The sequence below is a fragment of the Pyrgilauda ruficollis genome, unplaced genomic scaffold, assembly GCF_017590135.1.
Source record: "Pyrgilauda ruficollis isolate IOZ18807 unplaced genomic scaffold, ASM1759013v1 scaffold11, whole genome shotgun sequence".
Taxonomy (NCBI): domain Eukaryota; kingdom Metazoa; phylum Chordata; class Aves; order Passeriformes; family Passeridae; genus Pyrgilauda; species Pyrgilauda ruficollis.
Genome location: NW_024509210.1, coordinates 8,555,124 through 8,571,187, shown reverse-complemented (window position 1 = coordinate 8,571,187; position 16,064 = coordinate 8,555,124). Strand labels below are relative to the sequence as shown.

Here is a 16,064-nt window from a genome sequence, read left to right as displayed (position 1 = left end):
TGTACAGAAGGGTTCTCCATGAGGGATACACAGTCATTTGATTTGCTTGTCCAATCCTGGCTCATTTTACCTAGACTCTCAGTACAGTTTCTTAAAATTTAGGATTTGGTGGCAACTTGAAACACTGAATATTTATCCAATTGTATTGACAATTCAGTAAAACCAAATTCTTTGGTTTTTAATGTATATTCTGCATGTCCAGAAGTACTGATATAGATAGCTATCCAGTCAGCTGCCTTAAAATGAAGATGATAAAATACATTATAGACATTACCAAAACTCTAGTTTTGTTTTGTCTATATAATGTCCAATATTTCTAGTTTAAGTTACTTAAAAGAAAGTAACCCCCTAGTAGTAAATTGTCACAACTCAAAGCAAGTGGAGAGTTTGTGAGAAGCCCCATTTGGATAGCACCTAAAAGCAGTGCAGGCAATGTAATTTGGCTGCCAGCAACTGCTGTGTTTCTCCAGTTACAAAAGTTTACAGCCATCCAACATCTACTTTACTTTTTCAGGTGTATTTAGTTTTTACAGGTTTTGCTGGTCCTCCTGAAATTTATATTGCTTCTATTCTGGGGAGCTTGGTAAATATTTAAATTTCATCAGAACAGACCAGAATAATGGCTGATGTCAAAATTGTTGGAGCTTGTGTCTCAAGGCAGCTATTTAGTTGCTCTGTTCTCCAGAGACTTTGCTGATTGAGCTAATGTTTTTTCTCCATTCCTTCCCTCTCCCTGAGTGGTCTTCTGCAAAGTAGTGATGCTTTCCCTAGTGGCTTATAAGAAATCATTGGTTTTAGGAAGTCTTCCTTATCTCATAAAATGAAAGAAAATATGAATAGATCTTAATTTATAGACAATAAAGATAAATTACCATCTACTTTGACTATTTTCCTTCTTTATGTTGCTAAACTTAGTGGGGGCAAAAAAAGGAGTCCAAATCTATCCTCATTCCTTTACTTGGTGCAATATAGTTTGGGGATAGGGGATTGTTACATTCTTTGTGTTGCCACTCAGTAATGAGGAATAGAAGATGTGGTGGTGCAGTATCATGAGAGAAATCAGCAATTTCCTTCAAATGCTACAGTTCAACTTCCAAAACATGCCTAGTTTCATCAGATAAATAAGAGGGCCTTAGTGTGAGAATGCAAATCCTTCTCACTTCTAATTCACAGTGGGCTTGAGATAGTTCTTGCTAGGAGCATTTGTTTGGGTTGACCCAAGAGATTTTAACCTCTCTTTGTTATATAGCAGGCTATCTGCTGCAAGAGCGTTGTTATCAGAGCATAGCAAACACACAGTAACATCTTCAATTTTTGACAGGTAATTGTTAAAAATATATGCTGCTAGTGCCATCTCTCCTCTGGCCTTTTCTCCTCCTTCTGAGACTGTCTTCGACAGTTTGGTTAGGTCATTACTGTTTACTCTAGACCTGTAGAAGATGCTGATATTAGGTTGTTTTCTGTAGCTCATCTCTCAGGTTTTAAGCAAATAACTTAGGTGCTCATGTCCAAATCAGCTGGTTTTCTTGAGTAGCTGATAAATGTCTAGCAAAAGCAGGAAAAAGTTTCCAGTTCATAAATGTTCTTTGTTGCAGCTCTATAGACTCAGCCCCCAGAAGGTGTGTAAAGCCAGGTGATGTTAGCTATACTACATGCCTGTTTGCAGGATTTGGTAGGCAGACAGAAAGAATTCTCAGCAAATACTTTGCATCTTACCACAGAACCTCTGAAAGAAGCAAGCTTTCATTAGGTAAATAAGCAAGCATTGCATGGCAGAATGCAAACCTTTTTCTATTCTTATGCTCACCTGACTTCTGCAATCTTCCCACTGAGCCCAGAAGGTGGGAAGAGGTGCTTGATTCTGCTTCAGTTTAGAGCCTGGCAATTTATCAGGGAGAGATTTTTTACATCATTGTTGTGTGAGTGATCAGGGACACTGGTTATGAAATTATTCTAGCAGAACCCAGCAAGCTTTTCGGGATGGCTCATTTGCTTGTAGGTGTCCCAATGAGGATTAGTATTTCTTACCTGCAAGCTACAGTACATCTAGTAAACCTCTGGATCAGTGGGTTCTGCTGTGAACTGTCAATGTTAGTTCTAGCAGATCTGTCTATATTGGAGTGTGCAAAGCCTCTGAGAGCACTACTGCAGGGCTCTCAGTCCTGGCTCCCCAGTAGCACACTTCCACACACTTTTGCCTTTAATTTTGTGTTATTATCTCTTGCTGTTTTAAACTGCAGTGTCCTTTTACCTCCTTGCTCTCCCTAAAGATAACAAGCTGCCAGAGCTGATGACACTAGAAGCTGGATGGAATGCAGGGAAACCAACCTTATAATACAAGCTTGCAGCAGGGCAATTACCTGTGATCTGCAGATGCTGCTCTCGGTCTGAGGAAACCACTCATTTCAGCCAGCAGGCTGGAGGTGAGGGCTGCTGGTGCAAAAGGCAGTTCATGTGCTTAATGGTTAGTGCTGGCTGGTGGCCAGCTTGCCAAGGCTCAAGGGAGCTCTCTCCTTAGCTCATTCTTATACAGTGTGTGAGGTTTTTTATATATTTCTATGTCTATACTTAAGTATAGGTCATATCCCATATATGTGTGTGTGCTTCCAGCTAGCCTGACCACCTTTGCTTTTGTAATCAGGGTGCAGATGTGCTTCATGATTGAACAACTTGTGCACACCGCCGCTCCTCCTCCCTGAGGAGTCCAGCAGGCTTGCTTATGCAAGCTGTCATGCTGTCTTTTTTTCAAAAGCATGTGTGGGTTTGCTTTTGTGTGTATCCGGCTGGCTGTTGGTGCCTGCATATAATAGGCTCTGTGTATAAAAACGTTCCCAAGCACACGGCTGCGGAAACAGCTTCCTTAAACCCGACAAAATTGCCAGCCCTTGCAGCTCAAGCCACCATAAATTACAAAAGCCTGCTCCCACCTCCCTGAAGCTGTGCCTGCCGGGCGCTGTGTGCGCATACACTCGCTTTCCTTCTCTCGCAGTCAAAGATGATAGAAAGTCTTCTGGGGATTACTGCACATTTGTAGAGCAACAATGGAAAGCAGCACAGCACAAATATCTATTCTCCTCACCCGGCATAACAAACGCTGCTTTGTCTCACATCTGGCCCTTTTTAATAGCTCAGAGCCAACAGCAGTAGCTATTTAACAGCTTATGGTAAATAAAGCTTTATTAAAACAATTTCTTTTTCAAGTGTTTAATGATGAAAACAGCCTTTCACCTGACATTTTATAATTTTTGTACCATATCTAGTAGAAGAAATAAATTAGTTGTCGTGGATAGATATTAAACTTTTTCCAGCAGATGATCTTTGAAAATTCTCGTACTGAAAAGCGGGCTCAGAGCCCTTTGAATGCTGTGTGAGCCATGTGCCCGAGTGCAGACGTGCCGAGCTGCATTGTGCCCGCGCTGTGCGGGCTGTCGGGGCTGCGCCTCGGGGCTGGGCTGTGCGGCGGGCGGGCACCGGCTGGGGCGGAGAATCCATGCAATTACACGCAATTAGCAGCGTTAACCTGGCTGTACACACGGAGGTGCGGTCTCATAGTACAAGAAACAACTTCTTACGATATGTTTTATGGCAAGGGAAATGTCAAGTGGAACTAGATGTTTTTTGTCTCCGGACCGCCACGTTTTACCACCAGGACAGGGCTTTAAGAGAAATGATGTTTCTTAAATCCATCGCCGGAGGTGACAGGCTCCCGGGAGCTGCTACGCTGGTTCGGACCCGGCTCCTCGGGGGTCCGTGCTTCAGGCGATGGAACGCGGCTGTTCCTCCTCGTGGCCTCCGCAGGACCACCGCGCCGGGCCATGCGTGTCGTCTCCCCCACCCCGGGCTGTCCCTGTCCCGCCAGGGCTGTCCCGTTCCCCCCGGGCTGTCCCTGTTCCCCCTGGTCCCCCCAGAACTGTCCCGTTCCCCCCGGGCTGTCCCGGTCCCCCCTGGTCCCCCCCCGGGCTGTCCCTGTTCCCCCAGGGCTGTCCCGGTCCCCGCGGCGGGCGGTGGCGCGGCCCGGCGGCGCCCCCTGGCGGGCCGTGGCGGTACCTGCCCCCGGCCGCGCTCCGCCGCAGCCGCTCCCGCCCTCGCTCCTGCCTGGCTTGTTGCTCCATCAAAGTCACTTCGTAGATACAGATTGCCTGCCCTCTCGTAGGACCCTCAGCATGGCGGGGACTTGAGGGAAATTATTAGTTTTTAGCTGATTGAATAAACAGCATTAACCAACTTGTGTGCTGTGGCGGCAGGGGGCAGGGATATTTAGAGCTGCTGTGCAGAATCCCTGTTTAAGGAACTGATCTTCATTTTCCTTTCTCACCTACTGTTAAAATTTCTTAACCGATAAAGGTATTTCCTGTGCCTTTTAATTTATGGTCTTCTTGCCTTGAGTGGTCCGAAGTGCCTCCAAATTAGATCTTGTCTGCTGCAGCCACCGCAGGGTGGCTGGTCCCCTGTGGAAATGGAGACCTGGCGTGACGCTGTGCTGCTGGCCTCGAGCGCTGCTCACAGCAGCCTCCCTGCTGCCTGGGAAGGGCTGCCTTTCCTCCTCTGCCCTTAGAATGGATTTCTGGTGGAAAGATTATTTGCTAAAAACTTGTTTCTGGAGGACTGGCGCCCTGTTGCTGCAGCAAGGGGGTGGGTACCAGTGCTTGGGCCTGGGCAGCAGCTGATGTCTCCAGTGAGCTCCGGCTCTGCCCAGCAGTGAGGGAAGGAAGCCAGTGGGAACAAGAGCAGAAGCACCATGTGAAGTCTCTCTAAACTCGGGGAGAAGGCTGGGTCTGTTCCAGTGATGGTTCAGGTCTCCCTTGGCCGTAGAGCAGCAGATTTCCCTGGTCCCTTGGTCCCACGGGGGCAGCGTTCTCACTGAGTGGATGGCAGTTCTGGCCATGAGGAGAGCTCACCCCAGAGCAGAACTGAATCCATGTAACTTTCAAATGCTGAATGGTTTTAGACATGTTTGAAGCAGTGGTGAAATGTCTGGCTTAATTTTTTTTCCCCCTCTCTAGGAGGCTGTTCAGGCTGCCTTAGGAACTGGTGGGGACCACATTTTACTTAATTGCGTTGCTTGGAAGTCCAGTTTCTGATATAATAATTGCAGTCTCCTCACCTGAACTGTCACCCAACACAGGGTGTAGCAGAATCTCATTAAATTCTCTTTCATAGAGCCACTGAAAAATTTCATTTGTTTTTCAGTGTGGAAGAGGGTTTTGTGATTCAAGGGTGAATCACACCCTTTTGAAGAGGGTTTAAAAGATTCAGTATGTTTAGGGTTAAAAAAAAAAGGCTAACAGGTCGATACATCTGTTCCTTTAAAAAAATGCATTCTCCATTTTTGAGAAATTATAAATATGTAGATGAGGCCTCTTTAATTACTGCCTAGGGCTATAAACTCTCAATGCTAGAGGGAGGGAAAAATGAAGAATAATTCGCCTTTTTTTTTTTTTTTTTTTTTGTTTTGTTAAGATAGGGAGACTGGGTCTTCGCCTCAGAAAAGAAAGAAGAATGGGGCTTTTTATTGTTGAATTACCAGAAGGTGCTGGGAACACTTATTCTTTTTTTGTTTATCCTTTTGGATGGGGTTAGCATGTAAAGCAGTAGTATACAACCTTTCTGGCTAACGTGTGCACCAAACAGAGGGGATTTGTTACAAAGCACCAGGAAAAATTCCCTTCTCTATCCTCCTCTGCCAGTACCCTTAATCCTGATCAGCAACATCCCCTGCTGTCTCTTGAGCTGCTCGCAGGCCTGAATCTCAGCGTGCTGTCTAATGCAGGGACACCGCAGGCCAGCCAGGGACCCTGCAAAGTCGTTTTCACTTGTGACCTGATAAGCGCACAGCACTTAACCGAGTAGAAGTCTGTTCTTATTCAGCCCTGACGGCCTTTCTGTATCTTAAGTACTGTTATTTTTCGACTAAGGTGATCTTGCTGCTGCTTTTAAAATAGGATGAGATCGACAGAAAGGGCAGTTTTTAAAATTTCAGGACATGGATGTGCATGTGGGGAATGAGGCCAGAGTACAGCAATACCCATGTAGTAGGTGTAGTTACTGGAAATTTAATTCTGCTGTTATTTTTCTTCCAGCCAAAATGGTCTGGTGTCAAAATGCTTATTCTTCTGTGGTGGAATTCTGATCTTTATGATAATTTTCACTTTCCATGTTTAATCTTTTAATTCTTGCTGAGGCCCATGAAAGAGTAATTTCCAGATAATAATGGTTTCCCACTAATAAGCTCTGCGTTTTTTATAGCAGAAATTACTTAGAGCCAGTATGCTCACTGAAAAAAAAATTACTCTATTTGATGCTCTTATGATGTGTCTGAGAGAAAGATAAAGATGAGTCTTGTGGTGGTGAGACAGGACATTTCAAATACAAAGTGTGTCATTGTGTGTGATGGGACTTCACGTGCACAATTCTGGCTGTTTGGTTCATGCAACAAATGTTTACTGTCCAGGGGAGTTAGAGGGCTGAGGGCCTTCTCTCGACCAGGAGAGAATGAATGAGATTGGGCTGTGAAAGTAGCAAGCTGTCAGCAGAAAGGGCTGGCGGGTGATCCTCCATCCATGCTGTGAGGAAGAAGAGGCACAGGGAGCCTGGCAGGGCAAAGACTCAGCCATAGAGCTAATGATGTGAGAACAAGTGGAATGAGCGTGGAAGTGAAAATTCTTCTGGCCCACTAGGGGAAGGGTGAGAGCTAGAGAGTGCTTTTCTATGAGAGCCACTGGATTTTAAAACCAGAACTATTTTGGAGACTGAATTTGATCGGTTTGTTACAGAATTTGTGTGCCCTGTCTGTGTAACAGAGTAGGGGATTGCACTCACAGTCCTGCCTCCAAGGGCCTCGTTGGGTTCCTGCTCAGTTAGGTGAGTTACTTTTGTGTCTTCTGCCCTTCTGCTTTTCCAGAGAAGCTATGCCACGTGGGAGAAATGGCAATTTGGACAAGTACTGTAGTAAGCTGTGGCTCAGGTAGCTGATAGCAACCTTTGATTTTGTTTATGGTTAACTGTAAGGCAGTGAACTGGAGTGCCATTACATGTGTACACATGAAATTTTGTAATTCAAAAATGTCATGACTTTCTCAAAAAAAAAAAAAGTTGTATCAGTTTGCATATCTTCAAAATTTTCAACAGGTATCTGTGTGCTTGTATATGTATTTGTTTTTGTTTTCAGTGTGCCTTTCTCCATCTGTGCTGATGTTCAATTAAAATGCAGATAATGTGTCCTAGCTTGTAAAATGGATTACTGGTGAAGTACTGTCATGTCTAGGCTAGCTTATCTCTTGATAAATACCTCTGCTGTCCACTGAGAGATTAAACTTCATGACTCCTGAGGTCTGTTTGGGGGTCCTACAGGCAGATAAGACTGTGTAACTGGCTTTTAATAAAATATATCAATTTACATTTACTAGAGGACCTTTGGATGGTACTTGCTATTGAGAAGGCAGTGGCATAATCAGAAGATAATACTTGTATGTGAAACTGGTTCTTCTGTTTCATAAGTATTATAATTTATTGACAGGAATGCTTATTGAACCCTCTTGTGTCTAGAGCTGGGAGGTGAGGAGCTTGAGCTGCTGTTCTAAGACCTCATTCTGTTGTCTAGCAGAAAAGATTTCTTCCCCTGAGTCTAATCCAGCAAGAGCCGTGAAAGAACATTATCAGCTAGGTACAGAAACCTCCAGCAGTTTGGGTATGTGGGATGCCTGCAGATCTGTGGTCTGGGGTCTGTGAGGGCTGTGTAACCAAGGTTCCCACCACAGGGAACACTCTTCCCCTCGAGGAGTTTGAGTATGGATGGTGCTGGAATTGTTTAACTGAAGAGATCTTGAGTCGTGCACCAGAAGTGGTGAACTGCCAGCTTCTCTGGTAGTATCTGAAAAATTTTCTCTCTCTCTCTTGTATGTGGAGGGAGTGGGAAACAGTTTTGTCATGAACAGTGCTCTGAATAACAAACCACTCAGTGCCACTGAAGAGGTTCATGAGGGAGAGGTTTCTTGCAAGACTGGGACCTTGCTTGTGCTACTATAAAGTTTGGTGTGAATAGGGCATTTTGGTATATATTTCTGTGCCCACTCATTGTTCGTGAACTCCAAACACTACTCTGAGCCTTAATTTTTATTTTCTAGATTTTTTTAAAAAGTTACAGGAAGGTTTAATTTGCCTTAAATTACACTGTTTGTTAAGAGATGGACCTAAAGACCACAGGCCATGTTTTTCCAGAAGTCACAAGTAGTTTGTTCAGCTACAGATACCTGAATGAACACAATTTTTCTAGAAGGCAGGAACTCTGCAGCCCTTTGCTCTGAAGATTAGGCCTATTCCATATATTTTTTCTAGGTTGTGCATCTGGACATCTGGTTGTGCATCTGGATGTGTCATTCTTGAAGTCTGGGCTGTGTTGTGGATCCCAATCCTTCCTGCCCTGTCATCTTGGCTATTTCAATGGCTCATGAAATAGATTTGTAGTTGGAGGAGAGTCCAAAATGTACCCGTTGCTTTTATTTTCAATCCAGAAATCCAGATTCTTCTGGATACACATTTTATGCTAATTTTGGCCATGTAATACTCTCTTGTATCTGATTCATTTAATATTTATGGGAAGTATTTTATCTTAGATGAAGATTAGGAAGAATCCCCATGCCCTTGTCCTTGCAAAAGCTAGGCTGTCATTGTTATTGGGATTTATTATTATTTTATCTCACAGTGTGTTCAGGGGTTTCCTGTAAGCAGCTCTGCTCAATTGTTCAGGTAGTGGAAGTATATGGACCATGTTCAGTGATCTTTATTGTCTTTCTTGTCTTGCAGATCGAGGGATTTTAATGGCTTTCAGGTAGAAGAAAGTGGAGACAATCAAAATGAATTCTATGGACAGGCACATACAGCAGACCAATGACCGGCTGCAGTGCATAAAACAGGTAAGTGAAGGTGGAGCTCACTGCTGCTAAGTGAGGGCTGGGTGTTGTGTGGCAGGTGCTGCATATTACAGTTACCTGTTGCTTGATGAGTGTCTTGCCCTTCAGAGGGAAGGAATGAGGCACACTAATCTCATCGAAGAGAGTATCTGCCGTGAGAGCTGGTGTATTAACCTCAAAAGCCAAACTTTCCCGTACACCTTTCTAAGAATTCTTTAGCCTGGAGACTGAACAAATCTGTCTCAGCTAGAAGCAGAGTGGTGCTCGTCCTGCCAGCTCAGCCCCGGAGGGTCACAGCGGGCAGCTGTCATTCTAGTGCTCTGAGCACAGTAATCCACAATTCCAATGGGCCAGTTTTGATTTTAATCCAGTAGCTGACCTGAGACCTGCACTGCCTGGAGACTCAGAACTTGGATGGTTGGCATGCCTCCAAGTGCTCAGAGTGCTGCTTAATCAGTTTGCATGGAGATTGCAAAAACTTCTGATTGCAAGGTAAAATTTTCAGAAGCATCTGTTTGTAAAGATGAAGGGCTCTTCACGTGCCACTGCCTTTCAGTGAATTATGTCTCATTTACAGATTTCACCACTGTAACTGTGCTTGCAAATGCTTTTATAACTGAGCAATGGCAAGGATGCAGAGACTGTCTTTCCCTGTTTTACCCTCAGTGAACTTTGCTCTCTAGGGTTGCAGGCAGTGTGTATTCTCCTTTTATGTATGTTCTTATCCACATGCAACAATCCTAACAGAATTTTCATAGCAATAGTCCTTTTAGAGGAGGTGAGCAAGAGAATGATTTTTTATGTTGGTATTTCCTGTATTTATCTCTAAGTCAATGCATGCATGCAGCAAATAGATGCATAAATGCAAGTTGCAAACAGATATTTTCAAGATCCCATCTGGATCCAGGAGGTGAGCTCCAAAGTTCATCTCTTCAGACTGGTTGAAATTTTCTGAATTACACTGGAAAAACAGAAACTTGTTATTCCATGAAATAATGTTCCCAAATAATTTTTCACTGTTGTCTGGGCAGTTTTGTTTGTCAGACTGGGTCACAGCAGAGTTCTGCTGTTGTAGTTTTTTATTTGTGTTAGCTAAGTTAAAAACCTGCCTGCCTACTTTGTGCTCTAGGACATATGCATATTGCTTCTTGAGGTGGCACAGCATTTCTCTGTTCATAGATTTGTGTTGTAGACACAGGCACCCTAAATCCAAGGAACTGATAAAAGATAAGTGTGGGGGTGGTACTGGATGAGTAGCTCTCGACAACTTCCTCAAGCGAAGCAGCCAAGGGGAAGTGCTGATCTCTCTGTGGTGAGCAGCAATAGGACACAGGACAATGCAGTGGCACTGTGTCGGGGAAGTTCAACCTGGGCATTAGGAAAAGGCTCTTCATTGAGAGGATGGTCAGTCACTGGAAAAGGCTACCTATGGAAGTGGTCACAACACCAAGCCTGTCAGAGTTCAAGGAAAGTCCAGATGATGCCCTTAGTCATATGATTTAATTTTAGGTATTCTTCTAAGGAGCAGGAAGTTGGACTTATTATTACTTAGATGTCCCTTCCAACTTGATATATTCTTTGATTCTATAAGAATGTGTTTATCTTCTCTTAGTTTCATCAGCCCTCCATCATTACATTATTATAGCTTTGCCTAGCTATTAGTGGAAGTTTATATTTTCTAGAATGTGTTGTAATGCAGGAATATGTGGGGTTTTGCAAGTCTGGCATGCTTTGGGTGATACAGAAAAAGATTACACCTTACACCTAAATCAGATGATTTTTCTCTCCATATTTCCTTTATAAGAGAGGGTTTCAGAATGAATCAAACAAAGCTAGTTCATAGGTCAAGGAGCAGAAATAGGAACCTTTTCCTGCAGAATTGCTGGTCGTAATCCATCCTCGCTCTTGGTGTGTCTCTTTCATCACTCTACAGTGAAAGTTAATGCATCTAATGGCCCTTCAGAGGCCTGAGGAAAATATGAATTTGAGGATTTCATCCCAGTTTCTTATGAACGGCTATCTGGTTCAGAAAAAACATGCCCTTGACTGGTACAAATTGGTGTCCTTTTTGGCCATCCTAGCCCATAGGATGAAGAATGAAGGTTAAACTGCAGAACAATTTAACCTTCTAGCTGTAAGAACAGACCTTTACATCAAGTGGAGACAAATGGAGGATGCTGCTCAGCTCCTCTTTCTAGAGCTGTCAGTTTCTGTACATAATTTATATTATTTTAATTAGATAAGAGAATATCAAATTACACTTCTGAAAGTTTTAAAGAGATAATTTTGCCTATGTAATGGGTACTCTGTCAGTTAAACCACTAACTTCATTTATACGTAGTGCTGTTTTGCATATGCAGCTTGGATATTTCTTCAGTGATGAAGGCCAGGGGGAAGGGAGGAAGGTCAGGCTGCCCATAATTTGTGTAGCACTCTCTGTTTTCTTTGATCCTGGAAGAAAGCTTGGGGCTTTCTGTTAGACCAGGAGCATGCTTGTGTCAGAGTTCAAAGGATGCCTGAAAAGGAGCTATCCTGCTTGGGAATGCTTGTTAATTCATGGTTCCCCCATGCTGTTTAGGCCCAAAAAAAAGAAGAGAAGGAGAAAACTCTTTTTTTCAGCTCATGACAAGCTGTAGTTAATTAAGACAGCAGCTGAACACCAAAAATATGTCTCAGAAAGCTTTTTTTTTCTTTTTTTTTTTCTTTTTTTTTTTTTTTTTTTTTTTTTTTTTTTTTTTTGTGCAAATGGCACTACTTTCTAGTTTTGTTGGAGAGTAGTGACTGGTTTTTTGGGTTTATTAAAAATAGTTTGTTTTGTTGAAGAAAGTGGCATCAAAGCTGCTGTTTGCTTTTTCATAGTTCCAAAATCTTGTGCTGTTATCTTTGCTGTAATGGAGAAAGAGACAGAAGCTAACTGCCTTTTTGGAAGACACTCAACTCTCTGTCACAGGGTCATAAATATCCAGCTTGAGGACGTTTACCTTGTTCTTCGAGACAGGCCATTAGCTGGCTAATACTAGAAGGAGTAATTTCCAGTTCACCCACTGAGAGCTGGACTGCACACTGCTCTGTGCATGTTGAGTTTGGGAGCAAAGCACTACCTTGCATGGCCATGTAAATGTATCTTCACCTATTCTGGGGATTAACCTCAGGGTCAGACAAAATTGTGTCTGCCTTTTCTTCTGGTCTCATCTGTTATCCCCTTTTCCCAGACTGTGAACAAACAGTGCTGCTGTTCCCCTGAGCACACATGTGCTTTTGGGGTGGTTAACACAGCAGTGGTGTGGAAGGTGCACTGCAACAGGGGGAGGAAAACCATCCTTCCCTGGCGCCCAGCATCTGCAAGTTTTATAACCCTGCTGGCAGCCAGAGGCTCCTGCAGCCAGACTGAGAGCTGTCTGCCGCCCTCCTTGCCCCTCACTCCAGCCCCTGAGAAATGCTATAAATGGTAATCCATGTGCCTCTTTAACTAGATCAGGTTTCAGCACAGGGTCAGGACAGGCTTCTTTCTTCCCAGCTCTGTGACTTGTGAGACACCCACAATATCCTTGCTGACTTCTGTTCCAGGATCAAGGTTGTGTTTTACCTTCATCTTTTTTAGTGCTTTAAAGCTACAAACCCAAAACTTGTATATGATCAGCTAGTTAGGAAATGAAGTGTGTGTTAAGAAGTGTTTCAGAATAGATGAAAGGGCAAACTGAAGAGGTGGCTGTGTATTTATGCTTAAAAAAACCCCAGACTTCTGTGGAAGACTGGAACAGCTTGTGTGGTCTCTTTGTAGCTGATTCCCTTAGTATTTGTAAGTGTGTGTGCTTTAAAATCAAACATAGCTTTTTTGATGTACAGTGGAAAAAGCCAAAGTAACAGGCTTTCCTTAACACGTGCAATTAGCTTGTCATGACACAGGAAACTCTTCAGGGTACGCTCGAGGAAGCTGGATGTTCAGGGCATGGGCTTTTTTCTTTAAGTCTTTGTCCATACAAACAAAACCACAAAATTACTTTTGTGCAGAGCAAAGGTCTGATGGCCCCTGAGAATTCCTTGCCATATTTGAGGCTGCAGTAATAATCTGTTTATCTGCTGAGGGCTCATGGCTCAGGCGGCTCTGGCACAATGGCCATGAAGCTGTGGGGCAGCAGGAGCTGGTTCAGGAGGCCATGGAGCTGAATTTGAGAGCTTCCTTGCTGTCTGCTGCTCAGGCACAGCCTTCTGAAGGAGCCAGCTTGGCTCCTACTGCATAGAAAATCCCAGTAAAGAATTGACTGGGTTTCTTAAAGCATTTTTCATAGCAGTCCAGAGGTGTGGCTTCAACCAGATGCTGCCCATTGCTTTTGTTAGGTGATGGAAGCAATTGCCAGGGAAAATCAGTGGGTTTGGGTAACATCTCTCTACTCTTACTCTAATGGGTCTACTTGAAAAACTTGGAGCAGTTACAAATCTCGGGACTTCTACCTTTTGTGTCTCTGTTTGCTGTCAGTTTTGTAAGGTTTCTGTATGTTTCTTCTGAAATTCTTGCAAAGAAGTAGATGAAAAAAACCCCTTTCTATACTGAAATTTCGAGGAAGCCACCCCTTTCAGAAAGGGTGTGTCATATCTTCCCGCTGTGCTGAGTACAGTTGTTAGGCTCTGTACTAAAGCTGTGCTGAAATGTTAGTAACAGGTTAAGGAGAAGTGTGAAAAGGCTCTCTGGTGTCAAAAGAATTAGATCATGGTGGGAACAGAGACGGCTGGTTCTGCTGCTTGTGTTATGGTACATCAGGGCACATCGAGCAGTATCTTGAAATGGTGCAGGATCACCGTGTAACTGGAGACACACGTCGCACAGCTGATTCCAGAAACCCATTAGCATTTCTCCCCTCTTTCCTTCCAGAAGCCTTGCTGAATTGCTGCCTAGCAATGCTTTTTAGTGCCTACCCAGCCATTCAGAGAGATATGCTAAAAGTTGTAATTGCTGTGTGTTTGTGTTGATATTTTCTTGCTCAAATTGGAAACAAGCAAGCCCATTTCTTTCATCACTCAGCAGCTAGGTTTTTGGTAGCTTGCAATTCAGAGGAAAATAAGAATTCTTTGTATATTTACATAACTGTTTTTAAGTGCTGAAGTGTTTGAACTAGTTCTTCTGCTCTTCAGTGTTATTGTTGCAGACTCATGTAAATGCTAAGCAGTCCTAAACATGTCATTTTTAGTATATTTTGGACTGGTTACCAAGGACTGGTATGAAATTACAGCTGAAAATATTTTAGTAAAAGGAAAAATGCTTCCCATTTTTTTCGTTGGCATGTGCTTACAAAACTGCCCACAGTAGTTTCATAAAAATTTCACTCCTGAAGAACTTTAAAAATTATAAGTATTCTCATGAAGAGTGCATTTATTTAGAATATACATTTTTGTTATTCTACATAGGCATTACAGGGGTTTTAGCAGTTAAATGTGAAATAACAAGGCTAAAAGAGAAAAAGACCTTTTCCTTAAAAGGCATTTGATGGGCCTCAAGTGTTACAGTTCATTGGTGGAATGGTCCATCAGTGTCATGTTAGTAGCTACATTTTTTTGGTATCTATTTTTCTGAGGCCTATAGCCACAAGTTCTTTTTCTGCTTTTGTGCTCAGTGTGTTGGAATATTACTCTGCTAGACTAAAGTATGTTTAGGAAAAACTGACAGGAGACCAGCTTTCCTGGCTCCTCTAGTCCATTTAGAGACTTGTCAGTCAACATTCCTGCTCATTAGATCCTGCATCCTGGTAGGGAAGCTGCGAGGGAAAGAGCAAAGAGGCAATTTGCTAGAAGCACTTGTGGTAGGGAGGGGGAGGAGGGCACCTTCTTGTTTGCAGTATTTGGCTGGTTTGTTTATCTGACAGGATTCCAGTGGGTAGAATATAACCCATCATGTTGTGAGGTGGATTGGTAAAGTTGTGGCAGCTTCACTTTGCCCATTCCCAGTTCTGCTGCTTTACTGCAGCACCTGTCCTTGAGGGCTGGGGTGTTATTACTCTTAATATTAATTGTGTTAGTATGCTTAATATTTCCATTTCAAAATGGAAAGTGCACATTTTAAACTCAGGCAGAAAACCTCCAGTACCCATAGGATTTAGTATAATTTTTTTCTTTCCTGTGCAGCAAATCAGTCTGGCCTGTGGTTTAAAATTCTTTGGATAAATAAGGATGAATGTTTGAAAATTCTAGAAATCTGTAAGTTGAGTCCATGATGTCACCTTGGTGTCAGATGAGCATAGGAAGTCCCTTTTGTCAGCAGCTGGGTCAAGCTCCGCAGTGAAAATGTGACAGCTGGTGACATCTCTGGCTTCTGTCCTGCCATTTCTGGATCTTCCTTCTTGCACTTGCTGCTTGAGTTGCTGCTATTGTGTGCAACAGCAAATCCATAGAGGTATGGCTTAGAGTTTGCACATAAGTTTTATACCCTTTGTAAAAGCAGATGTTTTCAAATGAGTTGTAGTGGTGAAAGTACTGTAAATACCAAGAGCCTTCAACTGTGCAGATCTCTGCCATCATCTCCTGAAGGAAAAGTCTCATCACTGGTGGTGTTCACTCTTTCTTGAATCTGTGCGGTAACACATTGTACATGGGCAGGTCACACAGCAGGTGCTGTGGGCAGTTTTGTAATTGAAAAACTGTCTGGGGAAGCATTTTTCCTTTTGATTTGCAAATACCTCAGTAATGCCTTGCTGGCTGGTAGGACCTGTGAGAATAGGTCATGAGAATTTTACATCTTCCACAGTGGTAGCAGTTTGTGTAGTCATCATTTTAAGTAGTCACCTTGAGATTTTATCGCTGCATAGATTAAGAGATTAAAATAATAAAGATTAAATCAGTTGATTAAAAGTGCTATAAAAAGCTCAGTAAGTAAGTAAATTACTCAAATGAGTAAAAAAAAATGAATTGCAAAACAAAACATGTCCAACAAATGTGCTTCTGTTCAACAGGGTATACTGAAGACTTGTAGATATTTTTCAAAGTCAGTGAATTTATTCTTCTGAAATTTAGAAATTTCATAAATGTATCTATTTTAATTACATTTTTAAAGTTGATTCAGTACATATATCAGAGGAGTTGGTGCTTTTTTTTTCCCCCTTGCCATCAACTCATTTTATACTTTTAGATGGTGTTACTTCTCTTTAAAGACTGCACTATTGACAA

General features: G+C 42.8%; 1 protein-coding gene across 9 annotated transcripts in view; it reads left to right on the top strand.

Annotated features, from left to right (window-relative positions):
* Positions 1 to 16,064, top strand: part of ZMIZ1 (zinc finger MIZ-type containing 1) — a 338,783-nt gene that overhangs the window by 173,373 nt on the left and 149,346 nt on the right. For all 9 annotated transcript variants that reach the window (XM_041473787.1, XM_041473762.1, XM_041473777.1 and 6 more), the window contains one exon: positions 8,803 to 8,912. In XM_041473787.1, coding sequence (XP_041329721.1) covers positions 8,853 to 8,912 — 60 coding nt within the window. In that variant the 5' untranslated portion in view covers positions 8,803 to 8,852. The remainder of the gene's footprint in view (positions 1 to 8,802; positions 8,913 to 16,064) is intronic.